Genomic DNA, 12,751 nt, shown 5'->3' on the forward strand with positions numbered 1-12,751 from the left:
CAAATTCCACTGTATTTATTTGTTTGACACTTTCATAGAGCTGGTGCTTAGCCATCATTAGCTTTCATTAGCTTTTTTAGCTTAGCTTTCATAGAGCTGGTGCTTAGCCAAGTCATTCAAAGTAAGCTTTTAAAAGTTTAATATTTGAACAGTGCAGTCTATGTTCAATTGTATATCACTACAGGTTTCCATTGAAAAAGGGGGGAAATTTTCAAATAAAATTATAGTTGTAAAATGGAGAAAAAATACTGAAACCTGGGATGCTGTTAAAAATAAAGATTTGAGCAAGAGAGATACAACTGAAGTTACTGTAGCATAAGGCAGAGCTCAAGCACCTGAGCTTTAGCCTGAATATTAATATAAATTAATATAATTTCTCAAACAACTTTACAGAGAAGGAAAAAACCTTCTTAAATGTCAATGGAAATCAATGGAAAAATTTTTTTTGTTTTAAGTAATTTTGGAGCATTCCTATTGATCTGTTCATCATGAATTTTTTACAGAGTGTGAAGGACATGTGCTGTGTTCCAACTGACCAAAGTGGAGATACGTGTTTTTAATTGGACAGCCAACGATATATTAGTATTAATTTGGAAATACCAGAAATAATATGAAATGCTGTTCCGGCCAGCCTTAGGCATGTTAGACGTGCCTTAGTTGATATACCTCTGTAATTATACACCTTTCCTGTAAGTATAATTAGGGTGACCAGACTTCCTCTTTTACCCGGACATGTCCTCTTTTTCAGACTTAAAAAAACGTCTGGGATTTTGTTTTTCTAGAGCTTACATAGAACTTCGAGAAGTGTTTCGTTCACAAACTAGTCCCGCACTCCCCTACTCCGATTGGTTCGCTTGAGTGAGAAGGGGTCGTGGTGAAGTAGCCTAAAATCTTCTGATTGGACGGTCTGACTGTAGAGCTACTGTTATTGGTCGATAACCCTTCTCTGTAAACATTTAATTGGTTGGTCAGCCACCACCCCCCCCCCCCCCCCTTCCATTTTAATAGTAAAATGGAAGGGTTTTGTTAATATTATATTTATTATACTATAAAATAATAACATCCCTATAAAGGCCAAGCAAATTTAGTCATTACTTTTATCCAAAATAGGTTCTTATTTTTCATTTCTTGTTGTATTCAATCACTTAGCCTACCTCTGTCCACAGATTCTCGGATCCAGGCCTATCTCATGGGCTTTTTGGAGGTAAGCCCTCATAAAAGCCCCCCACCACTTCCCGGAGGTCTGGCACCAATCAGTAAAGAGCTAGAGGATGTTGGAATCAGACTGAGTCACTTGGTTAATTTCAACAAGCTTGTCTACTCTCCGTTCTACCAGAAAATCCTACAGGACATCCCTCAGCTTGGAGGAAGTGCAGACACTTAAGCGGTTCACCTGCGCTGATAAGTAGAATGAACCAGGCAGTCTACCGTAGGGTCATAGGATCAAATGTGTTACTGGAATTGCTGATTAGGTCCCCTAAGCTCACCTGCAGTCCAAGTTATCAAGGGATTATATCACAGATTAGGTATTTCTGTCCTCTTCTCACTGCATTTCATATCAGGGACCTTTAGAAATGCGTAAAGACATGATTTTTGCCTTTTGGGTGGAGGCTGGGATTCATTAATTGGAATTTAAGAAACTAAAGGATGAACTTGTTGGGGTATTTTTGTTTTTCCCTTTCCATTTTAAAATGGCATGGTACTGTGGCCATATAAATTTCAGTTGAATATGCAGGGCTAGTATTTTTATGTTTAAATGCCATTAGGAGACCGTAATAAATCAGTTTCTGTCATAAAATTAAATAAACAATAACTGACAATTGTTACTAAAGCAGCTAATGTTGTTGTTGTTGTTGTTGTTGTTGTTGCTGTTGCTATCCCCTATACACCCTCACTCCCCCCAGTGGCTTTTCAAAAGCCATACCTCAGTCCAGCCTTCTTTTCATATTCACCTAAATGCCATGAACACAACAGAAACAGCCAGAATGTGATGGAACTGTCATCCACAAGCCATTCAGGGTACTTTCTGATCTATTTCTCCTACACCTTTAAAGGTGAGGTACTGTAGTTGTGAATAATATTGACTGATGCCCCCCTTAAAACTAATAACTTGTGTTTAATGTCTGCTCACGTTTATGTGGTTTTTAATCCGTTTACTGACCCCCCACCCCTGGTCTGAGCAGGAAATAGGCTGGTGCATTGTGAGAAGAGCCACACACTGATGTGGTCATGCTGTATTAGCTTGGGTTAGGAGGTGAACGGGTAGAGAATTTGACTGGTGCCTTACTTTGTGGAGTGCTTACCTTTGGTTAAATACAACCTCTCTTCCCTGTTTAGGTTAAGCTGGTTTTAAAACCTGTCCTGGTGTTTCCAGAGAGAACACTTAACAACCTTTTTTAACGAATTCTTTTCTATGTGCAGTGATTTATCTAAAGCATAATGCCAAGCACGTTTTGAAAAAGGTCATTTTCACATCGCTAGCAGATCTATTCTGTGTTTCTGTCACGTTTTTACAGTGCAGTATTTAGAGAGAGGGAGAGAGAAAAGAGACTAAAGGCATTTTAACAAATATAAACTACAGGCTTGAACTAACACATGGCTATCATACTTTTTCCTTAAAAGTGTTTATGAGGGGGCCAAGACATTAAAAGCGAGGGTCACACAGCATTTTACCTGTATTTTAACATATTCCAGTAGCATAATGTACTCAGCACCTTGATGCATCCAGAAGAGTCCAACTGTGTACATGGGAAATATTTACAGCAATGAGCTTCTATTTGCAACTCCTCTCATTGTATAGATGATGTTGCTTCTTATCCTTGTGTGCAGTATTGATTGTTTTGTTGTATGTCAGAAATTCACAGCTTTAACCTGACGGACTTCCTAAATAAACAGGACTGCAATCATCTCTGTGTAAATGTGTGATTTTTGAAATAAAAAAAAGTGAAGGAACATCATCAGCCTCACCTCAACTTACTTGGTTGCAGTTTATTCTCCCTGAGTGTAGCAGGTCCCCAGGGATGCTATGGAATAATCTGCCTTATAATTAATTCATTAATTTACTGATTTATTTATTATGTGTATTGTACAGTGCAGCACCTGTCAGGTAGACCTGTGTAGAGGACAGTGTTATGCTGCTTTTAAAATGGCACACTACTAAGCTTGAAAGGCTATATGGCCAAATGTATATGGACACGTCCTAACCTGAAATTCACTCATTCACTCATTCATTCACTATCTGTAACTGCTTATGCAATTCAGGGTCGAGGTGGGTCCAGAGCCTACCTGGAATCATTGTGCACAAGGTGGGAATACACCCTGGAGGGGGCGCCAGTCCTTCACAGGGCAACACCCACACATTCACTCACACCTACGGACACTTGAGTCTCCAATCCACCTGCCAACGTGTGTTTTTGGACCGTGGGAGGAAACTGGAGCACCCGGAGGAAACCCACGCAGACACAGAGAGAACACACCACACTCCTCACAGAGAGTCACCCGGAGGAAACCCACGCAGACACAGGGAGAACACACCACACTCCTCACAGACAGTCACCCGGAGCGGGAATCGAAACCCACATCCTCCAGGCCCCTGGTGCTGTGTGACTGCGACACTACCTACTGCGCCATCGTGCCACCCCATGTTTATTTAAAATTACATATTTATAAGCTGTTGTCATGAAAATAAAATCAGATTATGCATTCGCCTTCATTCAAGTCCTGCCTTGTGGGTGGATGGGACTGGCTTCTTAGGTTTATGACATAAAAAGCCTGGCTCTCTGAATCTTACAGTTTCAGTAAGCAAATGCTGAACCTTGGCTAACTACTTGGTTAACTGCTTATTTCACTCATGCCTTATACATGTATATGTTTGTTGTATTATACGTTAACGTGGTAAAAAGACTGGACTGGGTCTTTAAAAAATGATGAAGTTTAGTAGGCCACTAGCAAAGTCAGTATCTGTGGCCACTGCCCTGTCTTTATCACAAGGTGGCGTTAGGTGTTCATATCGTCCACCCCTTGTTCTCCCACTCAGAAGGTGGCAATAATGCGCCGCGGTCTGGTGGCAGAAGAGTGGAGAAAGAGGAAGGACCAGACGGTTCGACGGTTCTGGAGCGAGTTGCAGTTGCAGCGGGGCAGCAGCAGAGGTTTCGCCTTATCCGCCTATCTCCGAGTGGAAGGCAGATTGGGCTTTAATCGCCCTCGAAATGAAGTTTAAATGCTCCCCTTATCGTACAGGACATCTTTAACTTAACGGCGGACCCGAGTTGGCTCACATTAATGGCTTAGTTTCGCGAGTTTGTGAACAGTTTAATTAAGAAAATGAGGGAGACGACGGCTTTCGCTCCCTCGTTTTCCAACGAGAGGACAAGATGGCAGCTCAGCAAGTGTTTTGAGCTATATTAAACCCCTGACATGTTCAGAGGAGCCTCACATTTCGACGACGGTTGCTGGCTGTGAAGGTAATAACATTGTTTGGCTTTGGAATAACGAGGCTTTTTATATATATTTTTTTTACCTGCGCTTCTTGTATACGAGCTTCGTATACTAATTCTCAATTCCACCTTAAACGGCGCAGAACGTGCGTAACGGCGCTCAAGGCTTCAGAGTGTTGCTGCCAGCGCCCTTTAAGGTGGAACGAAGAGTTGGCGAATAGGGAAGCAAACTTCAAAACAGCTAGCCTTCTGCTAACTTGCTTAACAGTTGGGTGCGGAAAAAGTTGTTTTTTTTTGCTGTGTTGCGTGGTTTAAAAAGGTCTTGGGTCGAGTTGGAGGAACAAAAATATTACGAGAACGACATACAAGCTAACATTTATGTCAGACTCGTTTTCCTAAGTCAAAGTTTACCTCAGTGTTTATCGTCGTTTTTCTCCGTCAGTCGACAACAACTACAGCAGCAGCCACAACTTTAGCACGTACTGATAACAGCTATGTGCCTTTCAATCTCTTATTTTAAACATATTTACTATCGTGAGGTGTTGTGGAAAACTTTACAGACTAATGCAGAATTTAAAAAAAAACGAATTTACATTAATGTGCAGGGTTATTCCAAAGTTTAGACGCGTGATCAGATATCTCGTTGATTTATCCTGGTGATAAATATTAGGTTATATGTCTACAAATGTCACGCACATGTAGAATTAGTGTTTTTATATTGTATTTCACGTTTGGGACCTAAACACACTAAATGTGTACGTAGCAAAATATTAAAGATGTTTTCTATATAATTTTTAATACATTTTCCTATCAATAGATTGCAAGAAAATTGTGAGATAATGATATCTGAATCATATTGGCAGATAATTATTGATGGAATTGTCGTATAGGTAGATTTGTCTGATTTTACAAACATATATGAAGATTGAAGAACAGAACCTTTAGACAACACTGGTCTATTGTGCAGGTTATTCATGTTACATATGTGTGAAGATTTAGCCCGTTTCTATATATTTTTAATTTATTTGTAAATATTCATGGAAGGTATCAAACATGGACATTTGTCCAGTGTTCTTTCGTACATTTTTATGTGAATTACTGAGAACAATTGAAAATAATGGCAGCCTTATTTTAAAACACTTTCTGCCAAGAGGAAAAATCCTCTCTCGTTAAGCTGTTTTTGTTTTGGGGCAAATGCAGCTCCCTGTAATTTCCTGTTGTTTGCATAAAACAGTTGCAGCGTCAACAGGTGTTATTCTCCAAACTGCCCCCCTCCTTCCCTCTCTCACTAACTCCATTGGTTACTGACGTAGGGAATGGTCAGTCGCCACCTGTCCTTGGCAGACGGCAGCAGTTGAAAATACAAGACGGTGAGAGAGAGAGGGAGGTGTAACCCAACACCTTGGCTGGAGTGGCCTAATGGATGCAGCAGGATCATGCTGCGTTGGGCTAAGAAAGCTTTGCTTACATGTGGTTCGGGCTTAGGAGTGTTGAAGAGTTCCCCAGTTTCAAACTTAAAGTGCAAATTGTTTTAGGAAAATACTCCTTTAAGTTCATTATTTAGGTTTTTTATATAGGCATAACAAAGTACCAAATAGTACAGGGGGTTCTCGGCTTACGACGTTGATCCGTTCCTACGTCGCGTCGTATACCAATTTCCGGTGTAAGTCGGAACATACGTACATACTGTACGTAAATAAAATACTGTAAGCACTTATCCTATCCTAACACCTATCCTCCTCGGTTCCGAGCCGCGTAACCGTGTATTCTTCCGAAGTTCACGTTACGACGTTTACAACGCAAAACCACTTGAGTCGAAACAAGGCTTTATACAGTAAATGGGAGATTTGTCGTAACCACGAAACATCGTAACTCGGGACTGACGGAACCCAAGGAGGACCTCCTGTATATCATTTTTAAAGTTATCAGTATTTACATCCATTTCTATTTGCAAATGTGTTAGTTCTATATCCCAAGAAAATAACTTAAATATAGCAACTACACTTCTGTACATTAGAAACTGATTAGTGAAAATGATTAGAAATTATTTAGGCCCTAATTTTTTTCTGCATGGATTGTTTCAGATGAAAAGCATATTCCCAGAATGGAAACCTGTTGGTTATTTAGGTTAATGATTATTTAACTTAAAAATCAGTTTTAAAGTGTCATGTCTACGTGAACATATCGAATTAATTTAATTTAAAATTGCAACTAAACGGTGTCTGTATAATGTCAGAGATCACATAACAGTTTTTCCTGAATTACCTTGTGTTTGTTTTGAGAGGCAGGCGGCACAGTGGCACAGCAGGTAGGTGGATTGGCGACTCAAGTGTTCGTAGGTGTGAGTGAATGTGTGTGTGTGTGTCTGTGTTGCCCTGTGAAGGACTGGCCCCCCCTCCAGGGTGTATTCCCGCCTTGTGCCCAATGATTCCAGGTAGGCTCTATACCCACCGCGACCCTGACCTGTATAAGTGTTACAGATAATGAATGAATGAATTGTTTTGAGAGGCTGGGTATTCTTCGGAACTTAAATTAGATATCTTCCGATTAATGAGTTTCGCAGTCTATATACAGCACATTGTGATATGAAACATGAATCTTTCATGTTGTTTTGAAAGGCTGGCTATTGTTCTGAGCTTTTGATCATCAAACATCTTGAAATAAATGAGTGCTGAAATCTGTATACAAGACTTCTAGCACATAAATATTTCATGGTGTGGCTAGAGGGGTTTTCAATCAGTCAGGTACAGATCATTGCAACAAGACTTGGTCCACATTTGTTACTGGGCTGCTCCCCATCCACATCATTGTTTCCTCTCCGCTTTAATTTTCTCATTAAAGTTCTCATACATGAAATGCGGGCGTGTGATTATGTGCATGTCTTTTTCGGACACACCTGTTGTCCTGTCTAAACTTGTGCCATATGTTGTGCCAGCATAAGCAGCTCCTGTGTAACTAGCGTGACTAATCTCCACCAGCTAATGGCAAGGCTCTGTCTCTTAATGGCACTGGTTTCTGAGATATGTTTGTGATGCAAAGGGGTGTTTCTTTTGTATTTTTATGCATATTAGCCTAATTTTTATTCCATTAATATATTATATAAGTATAATTACCATTACAAGGCAAGTAGGTCTGTTGTTGAGACCAACAAAAATGTCATTAAATACCGAATTTAATTTCTACAAATGTTCAGTGAGCTGCAAGTGAGAAATGTGTTGGACAATAATTAAATATCAATATCACAATATAAAATATTTCAATAACAATTATATGATTTTTATACACATCAGTAGTCCTATATTATTTTTTTACAGCATCTGTCACTGACTGATGGTCATTACAGGTCGCTGCTCTCAGTTCATTGCATTTAATTTTAAAGTTATTTTAAAAATGTTACTATTGACAAAGCCAAGATGGCTTTGTTTGATGCTGATATCATGTTGCTTTGAGTTTATGGCAGTTTTTCGACAGCTATTTTATTGTTAACATTGACATCAGAATTATATCTTAAGAAATATATTGTGATTTAAATTTTTGGCAATATCGTTTAGCTCTAATTTGCTTTATTGCAAGTAATGATAAAAATATTAAATGGTTTTATATGCAGGGATGGGAAATTTTGGCAGTATTATTTGTATTGTAATTAATTATATCAGTATTCCACAGTAAGCGTGTCTGCAAAAATTAAACTTTAAATTTTAAAATTTAGTACCATACTGTTTGAGGTGTTGTTTCGTCTGTTTTTTATCAAGCCTTGATTCTAAAAGTACAAAAGTGAGACACGACATATGTAATAAAATGCCAGTTCTTGTAATCAACCAAATAAGAATGTGCACTTCTTAAGTATGAATCACTGACATATTTTACCTTGGTCAATGATGTGTTCCTGCCTTTTGTTTTCCAGGTATGGCCTCACAGGTTTTGGTCTGCCCACCGCATGTGTATCAACCTCAGACAAGTGCCTTTAGCAGCGTGAGGAAAGTGGATGCCAGCGGCTGTGTGTACCATGAGAAGACCCCTCGAACCTATGTGGTCGGTGTGAATCTCTGTATTGCACACCCAACCAATATTGTCCCGTCGTCAAAGACAGAAACGTGGGAGACTGCTAGACCCTCGTTACAGACTGTGTGTTCTTCGTCAACTCCCACTAGGCTGCTCTCACCCTTCAGGTGCGTGGAGCCAGGGGGAGTTTTGGGGCGTGGCTTTGGCTTGATCACAGCAGGTGAGGAGGACAGAGGAGACAGTGGCCAGAGCAAAGCTTCTGGAGGTGAGTTAGAGGAAGAGGAGCAGGAGGGCGAGGAAGAGGAAAACAAGAGGAGGAGGAGCGGAGGTTTGAATTCTGTAGACGGAAACCTACGATGTGGGTTTAAACGCAAAGGTGAGGAGCTTGACAGTAACAGTAAGAGCACCATGCAGATAGTAGAGGAGCATTCCACGCTACCTGCCATGATGCAAAGCAACATGGGGAGTACAGCCACAGGTGTGGCGCCCTCCGAACAGAACAGGACAGGGGCAGCAGGTGATGGGGACTACCAGCTTGTTCAGCACGAGGTCCTATGCTCTATGAAGCACACGTATGAGGTGTTGGAGTTCCTAGGCCGTGGCACCTTTGGGCAGGTAGTCAAATGCTGGAAAAGGGGCACCAATGAGATAGTGGCAGTGAAGATCCTGAAAAATCACCCTTCGTATGCACGGCAAGGCCAAATTGAAGTGGGCATCTTGGCTCGCCTGAGCAGCGAGAACGCGGAGGAGCACAACTTGGTGCGTGCCTTTGAGTGCTTCCAGCACTGCAGCCACACCTGCCTGGTGTTTGAGATGCTTGAGCAGAACCTGTATGACTTCCTGAAGCAGAACAAGTTCAGCCCTCTGCCGTTGAAGATCATCAGGCCCATGCTGCAGCAGGTGGCCACAGCGCTGAAGAAGCTAAAGAGCCTGGGACTGATTCATGCAGACCTCAAGCCTGAAAACATCATGCTGGTGGACCCTGTCCGGCAGCCCTACCGCGTCAAAGTCATAGACTTCGGCTCAGCTAGCCATGTCTCCAAAGCAGTGTGTTCTACTTACCTGCAGTCACGCTATTACAGGTGAGTTGTATTACTTTTTTGTCTTTCATGTAGTCCTTTTTTTTGTTACATGGCGCTCTTTGTTTTTGTGCATGGGATTCATTATAATATATATATTGACATAGGAAGCGTGATCTAGGATTAAATTGTGTTATTCATATTTATTTATGAAGGTGTTTTTATTGTTAAAGAGTTCTCAGTTCTTAACACAATTTGTAGCACTCTTTGTTTTTTCCTGAGCTCCTAAACTAAGCTGTTGCAATTGTTGGGGCTTAATTTTAAGGAAGTCCAAGAGAGGAAGTCTTGCTTATGTAGACTGCCAGCAGAATTATGTAATGTGGATGCTTTTCTGTGAATAATACGTTTTTATTTATTTATTTATTTATTTATTTATTTATTTTTTTTTTGGTTGGTTTGACCACTGTGAGGTTACACCCAAACATAGTTATGTAACTGGGCTTAAGCATTTAAAGAAGTGGGTAATGCATTGGTTCACTGGTTGTGCATGAATGAAGCTATTATAATTTATTTTGATAATGTAGATGGTTTTAGGTGTAGGTTGCTTTTAAAAACCTACCAAATAACTTGAGCGACTTCAAGCTTGCTTAAATCTCGTCCTCTGTCATGGTCGGTGAAGCATTGTAATTTAGGTCAGATGTACATGAGGGTTTAGAGGTAGAGAGTTTGTTGTTTTAACTCTTGTGGTGTAAGAGTTATGCTGCTGCCCTGTAGTTGAAACTCAGTTGAAATAGTCTAGGTTAAAAAAATAAATTGGATTAAAAGTTAAGATTGGTTTAACAAAAAAAACCAAAAGAGACGTTATAGAGTAGTACATGGGTGTAATATTGACTTAAAACATCTAAACATTGTTATATAGTTCTTTAAAATTCATTCGTGATGGTGAACAATAATTGAATAATTTTCTTAATTGCATTTAAATGTGGGCGGCACGGTGGCGCAGCAGGTAGTGTCACAGTCACACAGCTCCAGGGGCTTGGAGGTTGTGGGTTTGATTCCCGCTCCGAGTGACTGTCTGTGAGGAGTGTGGTGTGTTCTCCCTGTGTCTGCATGGGTTTCCTCCGGGTGACTGTCTGTGAGGAGTTGGTGTGTTCTCCCAGTGTCTGCGTGGGTTTCCTCCGGGTGACTGTCTGTGAGGAGTGTGTTGTGTTCTCCCTGTGTCCGCGTGGGTTTCCTCCCACAGTCCAAAAACACACGTTGGTAGGTGGATTGGTGACTCAAAAGTGTCCGTAGGGGTGTGTGTGTGTGTGTGTGTGTGTTGCCCTGTGAAGGACTGGCGCCCCCTCCAGGGTGTATTCCCGCCTTGCGCCCAATGATTCCAGGTAGGCTCTGGACCCACCGCGACCCTGAGTTGGATAAGCGCTTACAGATAATGAATGAATGACATTTAAATGTGTTAAAATGAATTAAAAGCATTAAATGGTCAGTAGATATTGTACTTGTGTAAAATGGTCCAGTGTGGCTTTGTCATAAAAAGGAAGCACTTGTGGTACAAATCCTTCTCTGCTCAGCTTTCCATATTTCTCTAATAAACCCTAACAAGTTCAAGGACTTTTCCTTCTGGTTATTCTTTGAGTAAAAGAATTTGCATTGAGACTTTACTAACAGTGTGGGACTGGCCCTATAGTTTGGTAATCTGGACCACTTCAACAGCCTCATGCATGCATTCCTTACACCTCAAGGCAGGCCTCAGTGACGAAATCCTTGTTTATGACAGCGAGTTTTAGCGGGGGCAGACATCGTTGGAGAACTCAACACGTAAAAAAAACACACGTCCCTTTCAGAGAAAGACACGTTCAAATTAGTTTGTGCCGAGATCACATGGAGGCATTTTTAGCTTTTTCCTTTGTTGTCTGTGTCACAGGTTTGTTTTAGCATGTTATGTCAGCCATGTTTGTAAAGGAATGTAAAAGAATGTTCTGCCTCGCAGGAAAGCCACTTAGAAGCCAGGATAATTTTTCAGTGGAATTCTTTGGTTAATTATGTCTTCATTTGACTTTTTAATTCTATGAGCAGCATTTCTTAAATATGGACACTATATATTGTATTTGTGAACTTGTACTCATTTTACTCCCAATACCCAGTGATCTGTGCAAACAAACAGCACCATAACCACACCTCTACTCCACCTCATCCCTTACATATTTGAATAGGCTTTAGGACATAATGTCTCACAGAAGAGTACAGCCTGTTGTGTGCGCAGCCATGACAGTTTGTGGCAAGGTTATCAGCTGAAATAGATAAAGGAGAACTTGGTCCTTATATTCTGGAGGTTTAAATGGCCAAAGCAATATTTTCTGCCCTTTGGCACTATCTTGAATGTGATTGGGGCAGGTCTGTTTGTTCTCCATATTTCAGCAGAGGGAGTGAAGTGTGCTGGTTGCACCCTTGAAACAATAAATAACTCATGGCGACAATTTCAAGGCTTTTCAGTTGTATTTCATTCATTTTAAAGGGAGGGATATTATACTGTGCTAAGTGATTGATATGTGATAAACCTTAGCTCCTTCACATTGCCTACAATTTTTAAATAAGTATTTGCTCTAATGTAATTGGTGAAGCCTGAACATCAGTTATTTTGACTCTGTACTCTCATTATTATGGGTGTGATGAGACACGATATTGGGATCACGAGAACGAGACAAGATTTTTAAATATTTTTAAGAAACTTTCAAAGATGAAAAATATGTCTGGAAAAATAGGTTAATTTGACAAAGTCAGAAAACGCAAACTCAACAGACTAGTTTCTCTCCTGTATGACTGAGTCTCCTGTATAGTGCAAACCACAACCAGATACACCAAGTCTATGCTTAAAGTGCAAGCAGAGACTATCAGTTTTCTTCAAACACAACAACAAAAAAAGACGGGTACTGATTGAAAATGGTCTCATGTCACACCTATGTCTCTTGTTATTGCTGTGGCTCTAGCACTTGACTTTGGAAGTTGAGGTCCAAAGGCTTTTGTAAGTGTTGTCTACCCTTTTTTCAATTTCTTTACAGGCACGACTGGCTTCAGTAGAGAGCCATGGTGGTGCTGTAAGTGTTTTTGCATAGTGCTTGTATTAGCCGTGGTGTATGGTATGATTTTCTTAGTGCTTCCAAACGGTTTGTGTCTTGTTTGTCACTCTGTTACCGTTTGTTTTCACTGGGAATCCAAAATGCAGCTGGACATACAATTAAAGTAGCGGGAGCTCTTCTGTGCGGTTTACCTCCAACTCCGACATTCCAAGACATA

The 12,751-nt window shown here is 40.6% G+C and overlaps 2 protein-coding genes across 7 annotated transcripts in view; both read left to right on the top strand.

Annotated features, from left to right (window-relative positions):
* The window catches only part of tcp11l1 (t-complex 11, testis-specific-like 1), a 14,232-nt gene extending 11,333 nt beyond the window's left edge, over positions 1 to 2,899 (top strand). For all 5 annotated transcript variants that reach the window (XM_066649336.1, XM_066649332.1, XM_066649334.1 and 2 more), the window contains exon 10: positions 1,167 to 2,899. In XM_066649336.1, the coding sequence (XP_066505433.1) occupies positions 1,167 to 1,384 (218 nt within the window). In that variant the 3' untranslated portion in view covers positions 1,385 to 2,899. The remainder of the gene's footprint in view (positions 1 to 1,166) is intronic.
* Positions 2,900 to 4,087: 1,188 nt separating this feature from the next.
* The window catches only part of hipk3a (homeodomain interacting protein kinase 3a), a 42,090-nt gene continuing 33,426 nt past the window's right edge, over positions 4,088 to 12,751 (top strand). For both annotated transcript variants that reach the window (XM_066649555.1, XM_066649556.1), the window contains exons 1-2: positions 4,088 to 4,463; positions 8,341 to 9,520. In XM_066649555.1, coding sequence (XP_066505652.1) covers positions 8,343 to 9,520 — 1,178 coding nt within the window. In that variant the 5' untranslated portion in view covers positions 4,088 to 4,463; positions 8,341 to 8,342. The remainder of the gene's footprint in view (positions 4,464 to 8,340; positions 9,521 to 12,751) is intronic.

This window comes from Hoplias malabaricus, chromosome 17 (genome assembly GCF_029633855.1).
Source record: "Hoplias malabaricus isolate fHopMal1 chromosome 17, fHopMal1.hap1, whole genome shotgun sequence".
NCBI classification, from domain to species: Eukaryota; Metazoa; Chordata; class Actinopteri; order Characiformes; family Erythrinidae; genus Hoplias; species Hoplias malabaricus.